The sequence below is a fragment of the Zea mays genome, chromosome 2 (genome assembly GCF_902167145.1).
Source record: "Zea mays cultivar B73 chromosome 2, Zm-B73-REFERENCE-NAM-5.0, whole genome shotgun sequence".
Classification (NCBI taxonomy): domain Eukaryota; kingdom Viridiplantae; phylum Streptophyta; class Magnoliopsida; order Poales; family Poaceae; genus Zea; species Zea mays.
The window spans coordinates 199,696,285-199,713,172 of NC_050097.1; the positions used below are offsets into that span (position 1 = coordinate 199,696,285).

A 16,888-nucleotide genomic window follows, 5' to 3' on the forward strand; every position below is an offset into this window, starting at 1 on the left:
AGTAGTGACGATGAACGAACGATGAACGATGAATAGGAACTATGAACGAACGGACGAACGATCGAATGATTGGACGAACGAACGATCGAAATTTCGGCAGCATAACGGCAGAACAAAGATTATCTGGAAGAACGATGAATAGGGACTATGAACGAACGATAAACAATGAATAGGAACTATGAACGAACGATGAATGATCGAACGAACGAACGATCGGAATTTCGGCAGCATAACGACAGGGAAAAGATTATTTGGACGAATGAACGGACGAACGATCGAATGCTCGGACGAACGAACGATCGGAATTTCGGCAGCATAACAGCAGGACAAAGATTATCTGGAAGAACGATGAATAGGGACTATGAACGAACGATGAACGATAAATAGGAACTATGAATAGGCTTGGCAATGGGGCGGGTTCGGGTCGGGTCCCCGCGGTTTTAGACCCGACGGTGTTCGGGGCGGGTTTAAATTTTTACCCGCGGGGCCACGGTTTCGGGGACCCGAATTAATTCGGTTTCGGGGCGGTTCTGTATTTTCACCCGTGGTTTTTTTGCGGGGACCCGAAACCCGTAATAAACCGAGTCAGCCCACTAATTGAAACTAGCGAGCCCAGCCCAATATTGAAAACCCTAGCACCCAGGCGTCTAGTGCGGTACTGCGGTAGTGCCCACCGCCAGCCGCCACCAACCCACGCTGCCGCAGTGCCGCCTGCCGCGCACAAGCACAAACGCTAAGACGCAGCCACGCAGGAGCAGGACGTAGCGCTCGCCTTCACCTCGCGGCCTCGCCGTCGCCGGCCGCCGCCCTCGCGTCACTCCGCGTGTCACCTGCTGCGCGTCACCGACTCACCGGCCCTGCGCGTCATCGGCGTTGCGCGTCACGCCGTCAGCCCGTCACTCGGTCACCGGCTCTGCAGGTCCTGAAGCTCCGGTCGTCTTCAACGTCGTAAGTATCTGACGAATCCCATTCCCATCCCTCAGCAAGCAAGCAAGCAATTTTCACTTGATCGACATGTGTGAATATGGAGCGTGTCTGACGATCCTTCCGGTGCGCGTCCGTCCGTTACGTACGTGGTGCCGAGCAGGTCGTGGAGATCACCAAGGAGAGCAAGGTGAAGTACGAGCTGGACAAGAAGACGGGGCTCATCAAGGTGGACCGGATCCTCTACTCGTGCGGTCGTGCCTCACCCAGTCACCTCTACTCGTGACAGGTAAGTATAGCAGTATAGATTAGTATGGATTAGTTCTCATGCTAGTAGTTCTTAGGGTCCCTTTAACGTTTTGCATTTTTCAGAATATTAGGGTGAAGTGAAATGTCGACTCCAAGTACTAGTAGTTCTCATGCTCCTACAACCGGAGCAGCTATTGGATCTCAAGTGGAAACAGAAGCAGCAGCGGGTCCTCGAACCCGTGCACGTGCAGCAGCAGCAGCGCCTCCATCTGATTTAGCAACTGCAGCAGGTGATGTGTTAGAATTAGATGATGATGTTGCTGTTGGTAGTAAGAGGAAACCAGGACCAAAATTAAAATCTAAAGTTTGGTTAGAGTTTGATAGAATTGAGTTAAATGGGGTTTGGAAAGCAAAATGCAAATGGTGTAAGAAGCATCTAGGAGGGGACACAAGAAATGGTACAAGTCACTTGAGTGGCCATCTTGAGATTTGTCCAGATAGGGCTGTTAGAAAAGGTATAAAATAGTCGTCTCTTAAATTGACTGCAAATCCACATGATGGGACTGTGATTTTGGAGAAATATGTTTTTGATCAAGAAATAGCTAGAAAAGAGCTTGCATTAATGACTATTATCCATGAGTACCCTTTGTCTATGGTGGACCATGTTGGATTTCGCAAGTTTTGTGCAGCATTGCAACCATTATTCAAAGTAGTGTCTAGGAATACACTTAGGAAGGATATCCTTGATATGTATGAAGTGCAAAAACAATCCATGTTGAAGTATTTTCGGAAGTTGAGTTCTCGAGTTGCTATTACTTCTGATTTATGGACAGCAAACCACCAAAAGAAAGGCTACATGGCCGTGACAGCACACTTTATAGATGATGATTGGAAGCTAAAGAGTTTTCTTATTAGGTAATAACCTTACTGTTCTTTATGCCCTAACTTCTTCAATTAATATCCTTATATTATATAATGTTGAACTTATTTTGTGTAGGTTCCTATATGTTCCAGCTCCACATACAGCTGAGGTTATTGCTGATCTTCTTCATGATGTTCTCCTTGACTGGCATATCGAGAGGAATTTGTCTACTATAACTCTTGATAATTGTAGCACAAATGATAGTGTTATGAGAAATATGGTTGGGACCTCCAATGAGAACCTCAGACAAATGATGGATGCTTGCACCGTAGTAAGCTTGCACCGTCAATGGTGGAAGCACTCATGTGTATGCAGGCTTGGTCCCGTGCTGACATGTTAGGTACGTGGTCAGAATTTTAACAACATTTATATGTTATTTGATTTCATGCACATTATAGGAAACAACCAATGATGGCTGCTTTGTTGCAATGTAGGGTCTCCAACTATGATGGGTGTTTTGATGACTTGTCTTGATGAACAAGATGAAGAGATGGTACTGTTTATTTGTTGCTTTAATGACTTGCATTGAAGAGCCTGACTCGAGCTGTTTTTATTATTTTGCAGGATGAACATGAATCAACAATTGTTGATTAACCATTTGAGATGAACCTGCTTGCTGGCTGCTGCTACAAACTGCTTGCTGTCTGTTGGGTGCTGCTAGCCTGCTACAAACTGTTTGCTAATTGCTATAGACTATCATGTACTCATGTTGTAAGAGACATATATGTATGTTGTATGAAGTATGCAAATGACTAAATGTAATATGTATGCTGCTACAAACTGTTTGATGCTACAAACTGTTTGCTATTGACTATCATGTTGGCCTTGTTTACTTGCTATTGACTAAATGTAATATGTATGATGTAGCCTTTCATCATTTCATGCCCTCTTTTTTTTGATGAAGTATGAATGTATGATCTTGTTTACTTGCTATTGGCCTTGTTTACCTGCTACAAACCGTGTTGCTGGTGCTGCCTGTCTGCTGGAAACCAGCACACCTGTTTCGGGTCTGTGGGTCCCCGACAGGTTGCGGGCCTCCACGGGTTCGGGTCCGGGTGCGTGTTTTCACCCGTATTACAATTCGGGTTCGGGTCGGGTCTGCAATTCGGGTTTCGGGCGCGGGTCCGCGGACATTGCACCCGACCCGAACCCGCCCCATTGCCAACCCTAACTATGAACGAACGATGAACGATCGAATGATCGAACGAACGATCGGAATTTCGGCAGCATAACGGCAGGAAAAAGATTATTTGGACATACGAACGGATGAACGATCGAATGATCGGACGAACGAACGATCGAACCATGAACGATCGGACGAACGAACGAACAAACTAAGAACAGGGGGACGAACGATCGAAGAACGACCGAACGATCCTTGTGCTAGTGTGTGCTTGTGTGGAACATGGAGTTGGTGTGTGGGGGGGAAGAGAGTTGCCATGAAATGGCTTGGGGTGGGATGAGAGGAGGCCCTTGCCCCTCTATTTATAGCCATGGTGGGGGATTAGGGGGAGGGATAAGAGGATTAGTGGGAGGATGAGAGGATTAGTGGGAAATTAGCATGTATTTGTCTTGTATAAGTGAGATTAACTTGTATAGCTCATCGTATGACACTAGAGGCATACGTATACGTATGAGCATGAGGAAAGTTATGAAGAAAATATTTATAGGGACTTGAAAAATGATTCTGAAGGTATTTCTCAAGAGGAAAATACTTGAAGATATATCGGTGGAATATTTGGACAGTATTTCTGGAAAGAACTTGAAGAGGATTACTCGGGAAATATCTAGGCGATATTTCTGGAAGAATTTGAGGGGGATCACTGGAGAAATATCTGGTCAGTATTTCTGAAAAGAATTTGATGGTGATCACTCGGGAAATATTTGTAGGATATTTTGAGGAGGATTTTGGAGAGAATATAGACCACTATATTTTATTTGCTGATATCAACTCGCAAACAAACATTTTGAAATGAAATTTGAAATTTATTTTGAATTTAGAGCGAGTTTGAGAAAATTTCAAGATTTGAATTTTTGGATGCTACAACTGAGCTGACATCCTAGCTCAGTTTGTTAACGAGCCAGCTCGATTTGTTAACGAGCTAGCTCGTGAGCTAAATGAGTTACCACCTTTCAGCAAAACGAAACTATCTACATATCATTTACGTAATAATTAATGAACATGTTATAAACATGTTATATGTATGTGTGGTGTTTATGGTATATGAGTTAAACTAATGATTGACAAACTATGTCTGTGTTAAATTTGTGTATACGAATATAACTATGGGTTAAATTGATGAATATATGTGTGAATTGTGAATTGATGAGTGATAAGTTGTGCTAATTTGGTGTTACATTAATGTGGTATATGGAATTATGAGTATGATTACTATTTTATATTGTTAAATTAATTTAAAATTAACTAGAAATTAATTATTATGTATATATTGTCTCGCGAGCTAAACGAGTCAGCTCGAGCTCATAAATGAGTCGATTCGAGAGTCTGTGACTCGTTAGCTTAACAAGCCGAACCGTCGAGCTGGTTCGATATCTAACCCTACTTATGAATCTTATCGAAAACTCTGAAAAAGGGTCTAGAATTTCCGAAAAATTTTGAAATTGTTTCTAGAAAATTTTAAGACCTAGATTCGGAAAATTCCAAGTAATTTCGATAACGGAGGAAAGTGAGTAGAACGCTACACCGGCTTTGATAGCGGTTCCGATATAAATTCAAATACCGATCCCGTTTCTCGACATTATCGTTGTCGAATGAATCCAATCGAAAAAATCGAAAATGGTTTCTGAAATTTCAAAACCGTCTTCATCCCTATCCGTTACCTTTGTCTCGGCGAAGTTCTCGCGACTCGCGGTAGCCTTTGGAGTCTTTGATATACTTGGTCGCTGTAATCGTGATCGGCCGTATGGACGAGTCTGTTTCCTGTATGGCGCAATCTTCATTGTAGTCTTCGAGTCCTTTGACGAATTCTACATTTACAGAAGTCCAATAACTGATTAAGGCATGTACAATGAGTGTCTTAAGTTGTGTCTTCGAGTGTATCCAGAGGGTAAATATAAAAAACTCAAGACATGTATCTTGACAAAGACACGGTGTCTTAGCTCTCTGTTCGAGACAGAAGACTAGTTGATTGGTCACTTTAATTTATTGAATGCTCTGATTGGTAAAATGAATATGGTAAGGCACATGTTTTAGACATGCCCACTGTATTATATTCTATTTTAGCTGTGTCTTATACTTGGAGTATCGTGCAACAGTGTCTAGGTTGTACATGCCCTTAGACGATATCGACCAGACTAACAATCGGGAATTCGGGATACTGTTGGACATTATCCCAACACCCATTTGAAAGGGTTGGTTTTGTTGGAAAATTAACAGTGACTAAGATTAATTTTATAATGCAGCATAAAATGAAAAACACAGATATACTGGCAGATAATATCCACGACATTAGAACAGAACAGATCTGAAATAACCCAACAAGTAACGCATAAAAGAAGAATCGACAATGGATCTAACTATAAGAACGTCATTGCAATAAACTAAAAATACAGATTTACAGTGATTTCCACGAGCGTTGAAGAACTCGAGCGGACGTGCGCGAAGCACTTTCCAGAAACATGATTCGCCGGCACCCGTGCAGGTCGTCAAAACACCGACGGTGGTTCGGAGACACCGCTCTCCCTTGATCTGTTGCACGGCAGACGGCAGGGCAGAGAAGCGACGATGCAGAGAATTGAGAAGAAGAGGACGAGTCGGTTGCTATTCACCTATTTTCTCCGAATGAAGGACGTCTACCCTTTATAGAAGGGTCGCCGCAACCGCTTGATTCGATCTGCTATATTACAGGAACCGCCCTGTAATATCTCTACGGAACAGCCCGGAGATCTCGCACGTAACGTGTGTGTCCATTACTCCTGGTTGACGTGACAATCTAGGTGGGATATTTGATAACCAAATAAATAAAAGACAAAAAATAAACTATAAACTCGTAACGACGCGATCACGCACAAGTCATGTGATAAATAATGCGAGCAAGCGTGCGTGTGGCAGCCTTAATAGCACTTTATTTATCTCATGTGAAGAGTAGTGAACACTCTCACATATAAGATGGTTCTCTCTTATCTAGATGGACGATATAAGACTAAAGTCTTGTACCATCTCTACACACCACCTTAGCTTGCTTATTAAATTAGGCCACACACAGATGGGTATAATTCCGTATCAGCTTGCCTATGCCTAGCTTGCCCATGCCTAGAAGCTACACTATTTGTTTTTCTGAAGGCAACGCACCAGATGAACTGACCACAAAAGATGCATAAAGCGAATTGATCATCAAAACGTGCTGCCCACCGACAAGACCCTTTGACAAAGCGATGATGCCAAAGGCAACTGGGGAAAAGGGACTCATGGTTCTTGGAGTCATGGGAACGGCCGCCGTCCATTTCAAGAGCAAATAAAAAAAAACGATAGTGCTTTGATGCTTTCTCAAAAGAACATTTTGAGTCTCGAGGAGTATGTTATTATACGCAACATGCGGTCTCTGTAAAAAAAATCACAAATAGTACCATGGAGGCATGGAGCTACAGCTATGCCGTTCTATTGCCGGCGTGTTATGATAGCTGCTGGCTGCTGCTCAAATCGTCGCCAAATCCCCCCGTTTTAGCTGGTACCGTGGAACGGTAAGTGAGACATATATCAAGTAAAGCACGTCCGAACTCCGAAACAAGTGGATCTGCGGAAAGATTAGTTGCATAAACCCTCTGCCTCCATGCGCTCCAATATCCGCCGCGCCTCTTCTTCGGTCGAGGGGACAACATTGCGAATCTTCAACCCGTTCTTCAGCGTGTCACTACAGACCGTGAAGGTGAAATGGAAGGTGTTGGAGACCTGTTCGTTGGGCAACATCGTCAGCGAATCAGCAAGCATTGAATCGGGAGAAGAAAAAGGAGAGACCAGGGTGGAGCTTATGCAAGGCAAACAGTGTAATCCACGGTAAAACTGAGTGGGATTCAGGGATTGTTACCTCACTTTTCCGGAGCTCAGGTCTTGTTACATGAGCAACAACTTCGACGTTGACCAGAGGCTGCTCTGGATTGTCAAGCTGGGTGTACAAGACACATGATTTGAATCGAAGGAAGTCCCCTACGTCCACCTGCGCAACCACAACGATCAGTGGCGGACCCAGCCCAAATATTGAGTGGGGCCCAAATGTGAGTGGGGGCCTAAATGAAGTGCTGTTAATAAATAAACCTTTGTAACTACAGTAAATAAGGTAAAAAAATCCACTACACCAAGAAAATTGAGTGGGGGCCTGTGCCCCCACTCAGCTCAACGTCGGTCCGCCCCTGACAACGACATGTTTATACCTATTGCAGATAGGAAAAATTGAATCGGTGCTTCCAAATATCACATAACGTGCTCATTTGAGGACACTACCAATACATAGGAAAATATGCTATTGCTGAAAAAATATATGCTATTCACTTACTGGTTTCAAGAAGTCAACATGATCGACTTCAAGGAAACAAGGTCTCTGCCCAACAAAAGCATACGCAGTCGAGAAGGCAAGCTCAAATGCTCGGTGCATCAGGAAACCACCGAAAATTCGACCATGCAAGTTCCGTTGTTGGGGCTGGCAGACAAGAGAATTCTCCAGGCGGGTATCCTTCAGCAAGATGCTATCTCTATCGGCCAAAGCAGGCAGGTCAGAGAAAACACGGCCCTCCGCGAGCAACACGTCCAGCCTCTCGGCCTCGGCACGGAGCCTATGTATCCCATTTTCGAGTCCTCCCTTCTGTTCTTCTCTCTTCCTTTTTCTCATCTTATCGCGTGCTTCACTTTCTCCAAATAGCTGCTTCTCTCTTTCGGTTTCAGGTGAAAGGCGGTTAACCGGAGCAGATTTTCCAGTCTTAGAATCGCGTGCGACAAAGGTGAAGTTAGCGGTCAATGCAATGGGATCAGACTGATTATCGCCATCTGCTGCAATATAACCACATTTGAAATGAGTCAGGTAAAGAAAAGCAGAAAACAAAATCTACCATAAGCATCATTTCTGTTCAAATCAATGAAGAGCTAGGTCGACCTTCAACTGAACCAATAATACCTTTATCAACCTGAGTCACTTCAATCTGTATGTCAATTGATGAACGCCCAACATAAGTAACAGCGCCAGCTATCTTCAAATCAGTGTCCACACGAATTGGCTTTTTCAGCTCCATTTTGTCAACGGAAGCAGTCACAACCAAAAGGGGTCTTGTTGTGCTGTCTTCATCTGAACAGTGCTGCATGTAAATCAAGTTTTGTCAAGAAAATCCGATCAAGATGCCAAAAGAGAAGACAAGGACAAAAATACAAAATACAAGTCTGCAATAAAGGATAACACAGAACTTGACGACTCAGTAAGCTAGTCAATGGAATAGTAACACCAGTGTAGCATCTGCTTCAACTACCGTACTGGCACCATTAATTCAACACCGTGACAACTTGTCGAGATCTCATATTGACAAAAAAATGTTTTATTATGGTACTAAAGAGCAAAGAACACAATCACAGCCTCACAGGTTCACATTTCATACTTCCAGTAGCCCATAACTAGGCACAATCAATTTCATCAAACCAATATCTCTTCACGAGAACAAAGCAACAACAAGCTCCCAAAAAATTCTGGCGGCAACTTATAGAGGCCCTTATAAACAATCTGGTGCTGTTGCTCAGTCAATAAGTGTAACACTTTAATGAACCTGCTCCATTTATATTGTTGAGAGAGTCAGGGAGACAATTCCATCTTTTTATCAGTGTCTTATCTATACCACTATATAATCCATCAGTTTAAACTTTGCAAAACCCACCCAACCAAATCACCCCCATAACCTACAGTAAATCCTCCAAACAAATTGCACCAAGACTTAACACACCATTAAACCAACGGTTCAGATCGCTGGATAACCCTCTCTCACTTACTTAATTCCAATGGACAATATTATTTGGACCATCCCTCCGCGATGGACTATATGCTAGTGTCACTAGTAATCGTTCCGGTCTGGTGCCAGAAACCATAAACCATTAACATCTCAACTCAACTCAACCAGCCTCAGAAAGGAAACAGTTAAACTGCGGGGTCTCTAGACTACATTTCTAAGATTTTCATAGGTGCATCTACTTCAAAAACAAGATTCTGTTGGCAATTCATAATCATGAAATTGGCACACGTGCTCCCTAGCATACGCTCATGGGCTTAATTTAACAAATTAAGGCATGGGGCCAGGTGGTGGGCACCAAGTCCTCTGATGATGTCCAATTAAACTTAAACATGACAAAACTATAAGGCTGGTGGCAGTGCGGGCGGCAGTGCGGGCGAGAAGAGGCCGCTGCCGCCCGCGCGCGGGCAAGAGGCGGGCGAGAGGCCGGCGCCGGGCGATGGCGCTCGCGCCCGGCGAGAGCGGGCGGTATCGCCTCGCTCTCGCCCGCGCTGGAGCGCCCGCCCGGGCGAGAGGCGGGCGAGAGGGAGGCGAGGCACTGGCGGGGCGAGAGCGCGGGCGAGAGCGACGTGGCGCGATCTGATTGGTCCACGTGTCGCGATCTGATTGGTCCACGTGTGCTAGTCGTTGCAACTAGCTGTTTTTGACCGTTTGGAGTCCAAAAAATTCGAAAAAAATTGCAAAAAATCACAAATTTCATCCCCAATCCCTCTATATATACCCCTACCCGGATGGAGCTCATTCCACACACCATTCCATCTCATTTTTCTCTTCCAAACTCCCCTTTCTTCGCACAATGTCGGGTTGGTCCCCATATTTGAACACCTTCACGGATCTCTTGCAGTCCGATGGGTCACCTACAACCCTTCCGTTAGATGAGTCTTCTTCACTACATCGTCGCTCCGATGTTTCAGCCTCACTCCCCCGTGCACTATTTCCGGCTGCGCGTCCACCACCATACCCTTATCCCTATCATTTGTATCAATATCCACCGTCTTCATATGGTCAACCTCCAACTTCCCAAGCCGGAATTCAAGCCTCATTCCCGGTACGTCCGTATGCCCCTCCCCCACCTGCTGCGGACGGAAGTCAAGCTTCTTTCCAGATACCTCCATACGCCCCTCCTCCATATGCTCCACCTCCGTATGGAGTACCTCCTTATGCTCCATATGCTCCACCTCCGTATGGAGCACCTCATCCATATGCTCCACCTACGTATGGAGCACCTCCTCCAGTTGCACCTTTATCTGTTGGATCTGAAAACCAAGCTGAGGAAAATCCCGTGCCGAAGGAAAAGCGTCCAAAGAGGCTAGAGTGGACGAAGGAAGACGGGGAAAATCTGGTGAGTGAATCGTTTCTCATTTATTTAATCTTGATTTTTTAGTTTACTTATATTATAGGTTTTATTGTAGGTTAATGCTTGGTTTATGCATTCTAATGATCCCATCTCCGGCAACAATAAGAGCGGATCAAGTTTCTGGGGCCAAATAGCGGCAACATATAACTCCACCTCCGACCCTATCCGTCATCGAACCGCCAAGCAACTTAAAGATCATTGGGTCACCTACAACCGGGAGGTGACCAAGTTCAATGGATTCTACCTCCAAGAAGAAAGGTTGCGTCAGAGCGGAGCTGACGATGCAATGATCAACAAGTGAAGCATTCAAAATGAAGAACTTGTGGGGTGGATTAGTGAAGGCCAAGCTTTTGAAGCAACGGAACATCCTAAAGGGCCGATCAACCAGAGATATGGACCCAGCTGAAAGGCGTACCCATGGCAGGGCCGTAAAGATGGTCGAAAAAGAACTTGGTCTGCTAGATGACGAAGAAGAGGAACCGGAAGCGGAACGTGAAGAGGAGGAAGATGAGGATGAGATCGAGGAGTCCGATTAGAGTTATGTAATTTTATTTTAATTATCATGTCATTTTATTATAATTATTATGTACTTTGTAATTTTTAATTCAATAAAAAATATTATGTTGTGTGTTTTCTGAGCGTTAAAATAAATCCGCGTGAATTACTTAATTTTGAAATAGAAAAGCTGACGTGGCTATAGCCTGAGGCTGTAGCCTGCTGCAGCCTACACTGGAGCAGCAGGGGCGAGAGTGGAGGTGAGAGCTGACGTGGCAGGGGCGAGAGGGAGGCTGTGCACTGGACTCAGTCTAAGAACGCACGGGGAATAGCTAAAGCTCTGAATACTTGCAGCAGTCACACATTTATCTCTCCCTCACCGGATCACACCTGTGCTACTAGAGGGCAGGCAACGGCGCAACGCCAAGAAAGAAGATCGAAATGGATATCGCACTAGGCATTACCTTGACGGCGATGGTGCCGGCGAGGGCGTCAAGATCCTCGAGCAGCTTGCCGATGCGCACCTCGTTCCAGGGGTCCCGGTACTGCTCCCTGAGGATGTCGTCGGTGGCGAACTTGTACACGATGCTGGTCCGGCTCTGCGCGGGCGTCTTGACGAGCAGCTCAGTCTGCGGCCGCTGCTCGGCAGAGGAAGCGCCGTTCCCAGCGTCCATCATCCGCTCGAAGATGCTGGACCGCGCCTCCCAGAGCGCGTTGGTCACCGGGGAGTGGTACATCCCGGGCCACAGGCTGAGCGGCCTCCGTGCCGACTTCCCCGCGTCGATCGCTGCGGCCCCTCCCTCTCCCTCTCCCTCTCCCTCTCCCCCTCCTCCTCCTCGTCCGCCCCCCAGGTGAGAAACCACCTTGATAGGCGAATCCATGGCCGGTGGCGGTTCCTGGCCCCGATCTCCCGAGGCGGTCGAGGAGGCGCGTCTGGACCAGGAGATGGGGATTCCTGCGGATGGTTCGAGACCGAAAGGGCCGAGGGGTGTCGGGGTTCGCGAGGTTACGCGGCGGACGAGGGTTCTGGAGAGCAACAACGTCGCTGTCAGCCTCGTCGTCATGGGTACTTGGCCGCGGATGCGGGGCTCACCTCCGGCCTTGTGGGAAGGTGTGGGTGTGCCGGTGTGGTAGAAAAAAGAGAGGCAGGTGGGCCACAGCTTCCTCGCAACATCGCGTTGAGACTTGAGACCTTGGCAGCGATCAGAGTCAGACTCACACAGTCACACGGTTGGGTCAGTGGGTTGTTGGGCAGGGGGACAGGAGACGGCCATCTCGAGGCACATCACGACCTACAGGCAGGCAGCACCGGCGAGACCCGGTTGGGTGCGTCGGTGGTTCGGCACCGGTATGGTCCATTTACAACGCAAAAATGAAAAGGGCCGCAACGGCCGATAGATTGAAGTGGGGCTGCTGCTGCTAGAGTGAATTTGGTCCACGAAGTTAAAAAGGCCTGGCCTATTATAGGGCCCATGTGGTTGCTAGCCGCTCAGATGCTGGCATGCTGCTGGCACATTGAGAAAAGAAACATCCACACCTCAATAAAGAATATACTAGTAGAATTTTCGAGCGCTGCAACGATATAATATATTAAACTGATAAAAATAAATATTTTAGTTTATCTGATACCTGCAAAAAAATAAATTCAATATCAAAATCAACATATAGTTCATATATATTAAATTGATAAGAATAAATATTACACTTTATTTTAGCCAAATCGCTAAAAAAGATATAAGTTAAAAATGAGTCCGATCTTTTTTTTAAAGATCACTCGGTTGCTCATCCTCCTTTAGCTAGTGAGGTGCTACTATGTGAGACCGCTGCACTGCGTATGATTTCATGTCGTTGTGTTGGGTTTTGATGTTTTCTCATGACCCATCTGTAGTATAACCGCCAATTAGGCCTCTTAAATGGGGGAGAGAAGCAAGACCTACATATTTCACAAGTAACGCACGACACGTGATGCATGGAGTTGGTGCTTTAAAGGAGTATAAAGAATTATGAGTCACATGCAAACTTATCTAATTTAATGCATTGCTAATAATTAAAATGTGTCTATATCTCATATTTTGTAAGAGTGTTGATTGTATTCATGGATGTCAGGATGTGATAAGAGAGAAAAAAAATTAGCACGAATTTATATAGTTTAACGTATCAATACTGGTATTTTAATTATAATCCCTCTTTTTTAAAGAACACTACTACTATGTGCAACTTGCATGCGATTTGGAAGCGAGACAGCCTGCAGATTGCATGCACACGGGTGAAAGGGGCCAAAGGGCTACCCGAACCCGACGCAGATAAAGATAAAGATTTTCAGGATATTTTTTTTTGAAAAAAGAGGGAATTGTGTTGTGATCGATTTTTTTCATGCCTTCGTCATATAGACTTGAAAAACAAGAACAAAGAACACGAATAAATATTGTAGATGCAACAAAGCTTGTAATAATGGCATATGTATGTGTATCTTACTCTCTTATGCATTTCGTTGGGTGAGATGGCTTCCAACTTTTCTGGCTGCAACGGCTGCAGCTCCAAAACTAATTTTTGTTGTTCCTTTGCCTGGTTGCGAATGCTTCTACGCTACTGCTACAGTGACCTTAGACAGAAAAAACTACAATTGCGGTTGTAGTAAAGGCAATCGAACAACTTGTATATTTTGGTGGACAATTCACACGTGTCGCATGCGAGCATTCTTCATCCTACATGACTATAAGTATAATTATTATTTTTATTGTTAAAATAATTTAAAATTCACTATAAATTGTTTATATATATATATATATATATATATATATATATATATATATATATATATATATATATATATATATATATAGAGGTAATGGAAGCCCTGAGCTTCCGTTAGTGGACGAAGCCCCAGCCAGGAGGCCGATCGGGTCGCGTTCGGCCCACTGGACGCCAGCTTGCGTCAGCCATGCATAGGATAGCAACATATCCCGGCTGAGACGCTGCAACCGATATACACACGTATAAAGGTATGTAGAAATGTGCATAACTCATGCATAAATGGAAAAGTTTCTGCCATGAATCACAGGAACGAATATTTGCATGTGCATGACGGTTTACGATTGCATAACGCTGTGAGACATGATAGCGTAAACCATGCAACATTTAAAATCTCCCACCGGTTTGAGATAAGAAAAGACGTGCTCTTCGTGCGCGTAAAATAAAGGCGCAGTTACAGGAGGAAACAAATACAAGGTTACAGCCGCTCGTCCACGTTCGCTCGTCCACGTCTTTATCTGAGGTATTGGCGGCGGTTAGCGGCGGCGGAAGTGACAGGTACGGCCGACGGCGAGAAAATGTCCAGCACCGGAGCTGGCGATGACATGCCACCTGTATCATCTATGCATACGCCAGCAGGTACGTCTATTTCAATGGACATGCATCCTGTAGCGTCTGCGATCGCCCCATACACAGAGGGTGTCTCCGTTACTCCCCCGGCAGCATTGAGGGCACCTGGACATATCGATGAGCACACAAAAACGGCAGATGTGGTCGGCGCAGAGAAGCACATCCCCATGAGACATATTGGGCCGCATGAATAGGACACACCTCATATTCTTCAAAGCCATGTAAGTTCTCCCAAATATGATACTCTTATTTTCTTACATACTTCTTTGTAATGTTGTACATATACCATGTTAAATTTAGACGCTATTGAGTAGTAAATGTTAAATTTCTGTGCGCAGCCAGACAATATTGATATAAGATTGATATCTAAAGTCGGTATGACATTTAGTAACGTGGATGAGGCGTATAATTTTTATAGTCAATATGCATACGAGGTTGGATTTCCGTTGAAGAAATATAGGGAGCGGAAGAATTGTAAATGGTTGAATTGTTCAATGGAAGGAAAGAATGTTGAAAGGGTAGCTGGAAATCCAAGGATACGTAACACATGTTCGAAACGAACACAGTGCAAGGCTGGGATGAAACTTAAAAAAATCTACGATGATGCTAAAGAGAATGTTATTTCGGTTCGGATTGATCTGGTAAACTATGAGCATAATCATGAATTTTTGAAGAAAGATACAGAAAAGGGCAATTGCAATGCAACAAAACACATGATCGTGAATATATGGAGTTCCTTAGTACGATGCAAGAAAGCAGGATTCCACAATATTGCATTATGGATTTTGTTACAGAAATGCATGGTGGCCCAGAAAACGTTCCAATAACCGTGCAGGACATGAGTAACCTGTAAGTGTATTATGCATTGACAATAATTGTATTTTATATTACAGAAACAATCGTAATGTGTTGAGTTAGATATAGTGCATAATCATTACATTTTTTGACAGGAAAAAAGCATGGCAAAGGGAAAGAAATACAAATGATGTGTCAAAGCTGTTATCTTTTTTTTCATTATGCAAGAAAGATAATCCACAATTTTTTTCAGACTTTCAACTGGACAAAAAAGGGGAAATTTTAAGCATATTTTGGTCCCATGCTAGCCAGCAAGCCGAGTACATTGATTTTGGTGATGCAGTTACATTTGATACTACACATAAGACTAATATGTACGACAAGCCATTAGGCATGTTTGTTGGCTCGAACCACCACCTACAATGCACAATATTTGGGTTTGCTTTACTAGGAGACGAGACAGTTGATACATTCGAGTGGGTCTTCAATACGTTCAAAACATGCATGGGATGTGACAGACCACGAGTGATGTTGACAGGTATGTTGCAATAGATGACTCATATTAATTATGGCACGTACTATATGATATCATATTGGCTTGCATAATGTTATGTAAATTTATCTATTTCAGATCAAGACCCTGCTATGCCAATCGCACTAGGCAGAGTATTCCCAAACACAATTCATCGATTGTGTTTGTGGCATGTGCAAATCAGGTATATGCCCCACTTGAATGAATTGTATGCAAGATTTGAGGAGATGGATTTCAAAACAAGGTTCCAATCTATAATACATCATCCATTGAATGAAATGGAGTTCGAGGTTGCCTGGCAAATGATGGTAAATGATTTCCAGCTACACGAGAACAACACCCTTGCCAGATTATATGAAATACGCAAAGATTGGGTACCTGCATTTTTCAAATGAGACTATTGTGGTCTTATGGTCTCCACACAACGAAGCGAGAGCATGAACAAGTTGGTGAAGAGTGCCCACATGGATGCAAACACACTGCTTCATCAATTTACAAAGCAAATGATGAAGCTCCTGCATAGTAGGAAGACGAAAGAGGCCAAAGAGGCACTAGGATGCATGGTAATTGAAAAAAATAATAAACATATGTTTTATGCTATTAAAAACAAAACGGTATTAATACTATATTGTGTAATTTGCAGGGTCAAAAGGATACAACTACATTGTATATGTTTGAAATAAGAGTTGCAAGGGCATACACTAGAGCTGTGATGACAAGGTTCCAGGAGACAGTAAAATATGCAACTGCATACCGAATAGACCGTGATACAGAGGGTGATGAACATGATTGGGTGGTGAGACATACTACAAGATCAAATAAAATTGTTTGGGGTCAACACCAATTCAAAATAAGGGCTGATGTGGATGCCGGAAAGTATTCATGTGAGTGCAAGCATTGGGAGCATACATGTATGTTATACTAAACGATTATTTCTATATAAAATTCTAAATTATTACGAATACATAGCTGTTTGCAATTAATATATGACATAATGTATGTTTAATCAATTATAGGTCTATTTTGTGTTCATCTTGTACGCGCTTTCATGCATCTACAAATTGAAAGGATCCCGAGTGAGTATATTTTGCAACAATACACATACTCTGCGCATCAAGATGTGGCTTTTTCAAGAGACGATAGGAATCTGAAAGGAAAAGATGGAGAAACTAGATCATATAGACAGAAGATGTTGCTTAAAAAAGCAATGAAAGTAGTACACCATGCGAGTCTG

General features: G+C 43.9%; 2 protein-coding genes and 1 long non-coding RNA gene across 4 annotated transcripts; 2 read left to right on the forward strand and 1 right to left on the reverse strand.

Annotated features, from left to right (window-relative positions):
- Positions 1–908: 908 nt before the first annotated feature.
- On the forward strand, positions 909–2,969 carry LOC103647588 (uncharacterized). Its single transcript, XR_002267696.1, has 5 exons — positions 909–948; positions 1,088–2,088; positions 2,171–2,435; positions 2,530–2,588; positions 2,660–2,969. It is a non-coding gene; the product is annotated as an uncharacterized lncRNA (long non-coding RNA).
- Positions 2,970–6,571: 3,602 nt separating this feature from the next.
- On the reverse strand, positions 6,572–12,276 carry LOC103647590 (acyl-coenzyme A thioesterase 9, mitochondrial). 2 transcript variants are annotated; one of them, XM_035965434.1, is made up of 5 exons: positions 11,411–12,276; positions 8,221–8,398; positions 7,606–8,096; positions 7,141–7,269; positions 6,572–7,004 (listed from the first exon to the last, which is right to left on the reverse strand). In XM_035965434.1, exons 1-5 carry the CDS (start codon positions 12,008–12,010, stop codon positions 6,861–6,863), a joined length of 1,542 nt encoding a protein of 513 aa, XP_035821327.1. In that variant the 5' UTR covers positions 12,011–12,276; the 3' UTR covers positions 6,572–6,860. The 2 variants fall into 2 exon arrangements, with proteins under 2 accessions (XP_035821327.1, XP_008670323.1); XM_008672101.4 differs by having other exon boundaries at positions 7,606–8,093; positions 11,411–12,118.
- LOC103647589 (extensin) lies at positions 9,660–11,114 on the forward strand. The gene is made up of 2 exons (XM_020548526.3): positions 9,660–10,436; positions 10,507–11,114. Exons 1-2 carry the CDS (start codon positions 9,891–9,893, stop codon positions 10,750–10,752), a joined length of 792 nt encoding a protein of 263 aa, XP_020404115.1. The 5' UTR covers positions 9,660–9,890; the 3' UTR covers positions 10,753–11,114.
- Positions 12,277–16,888: the final 4,612 nt, after the last annotated feature.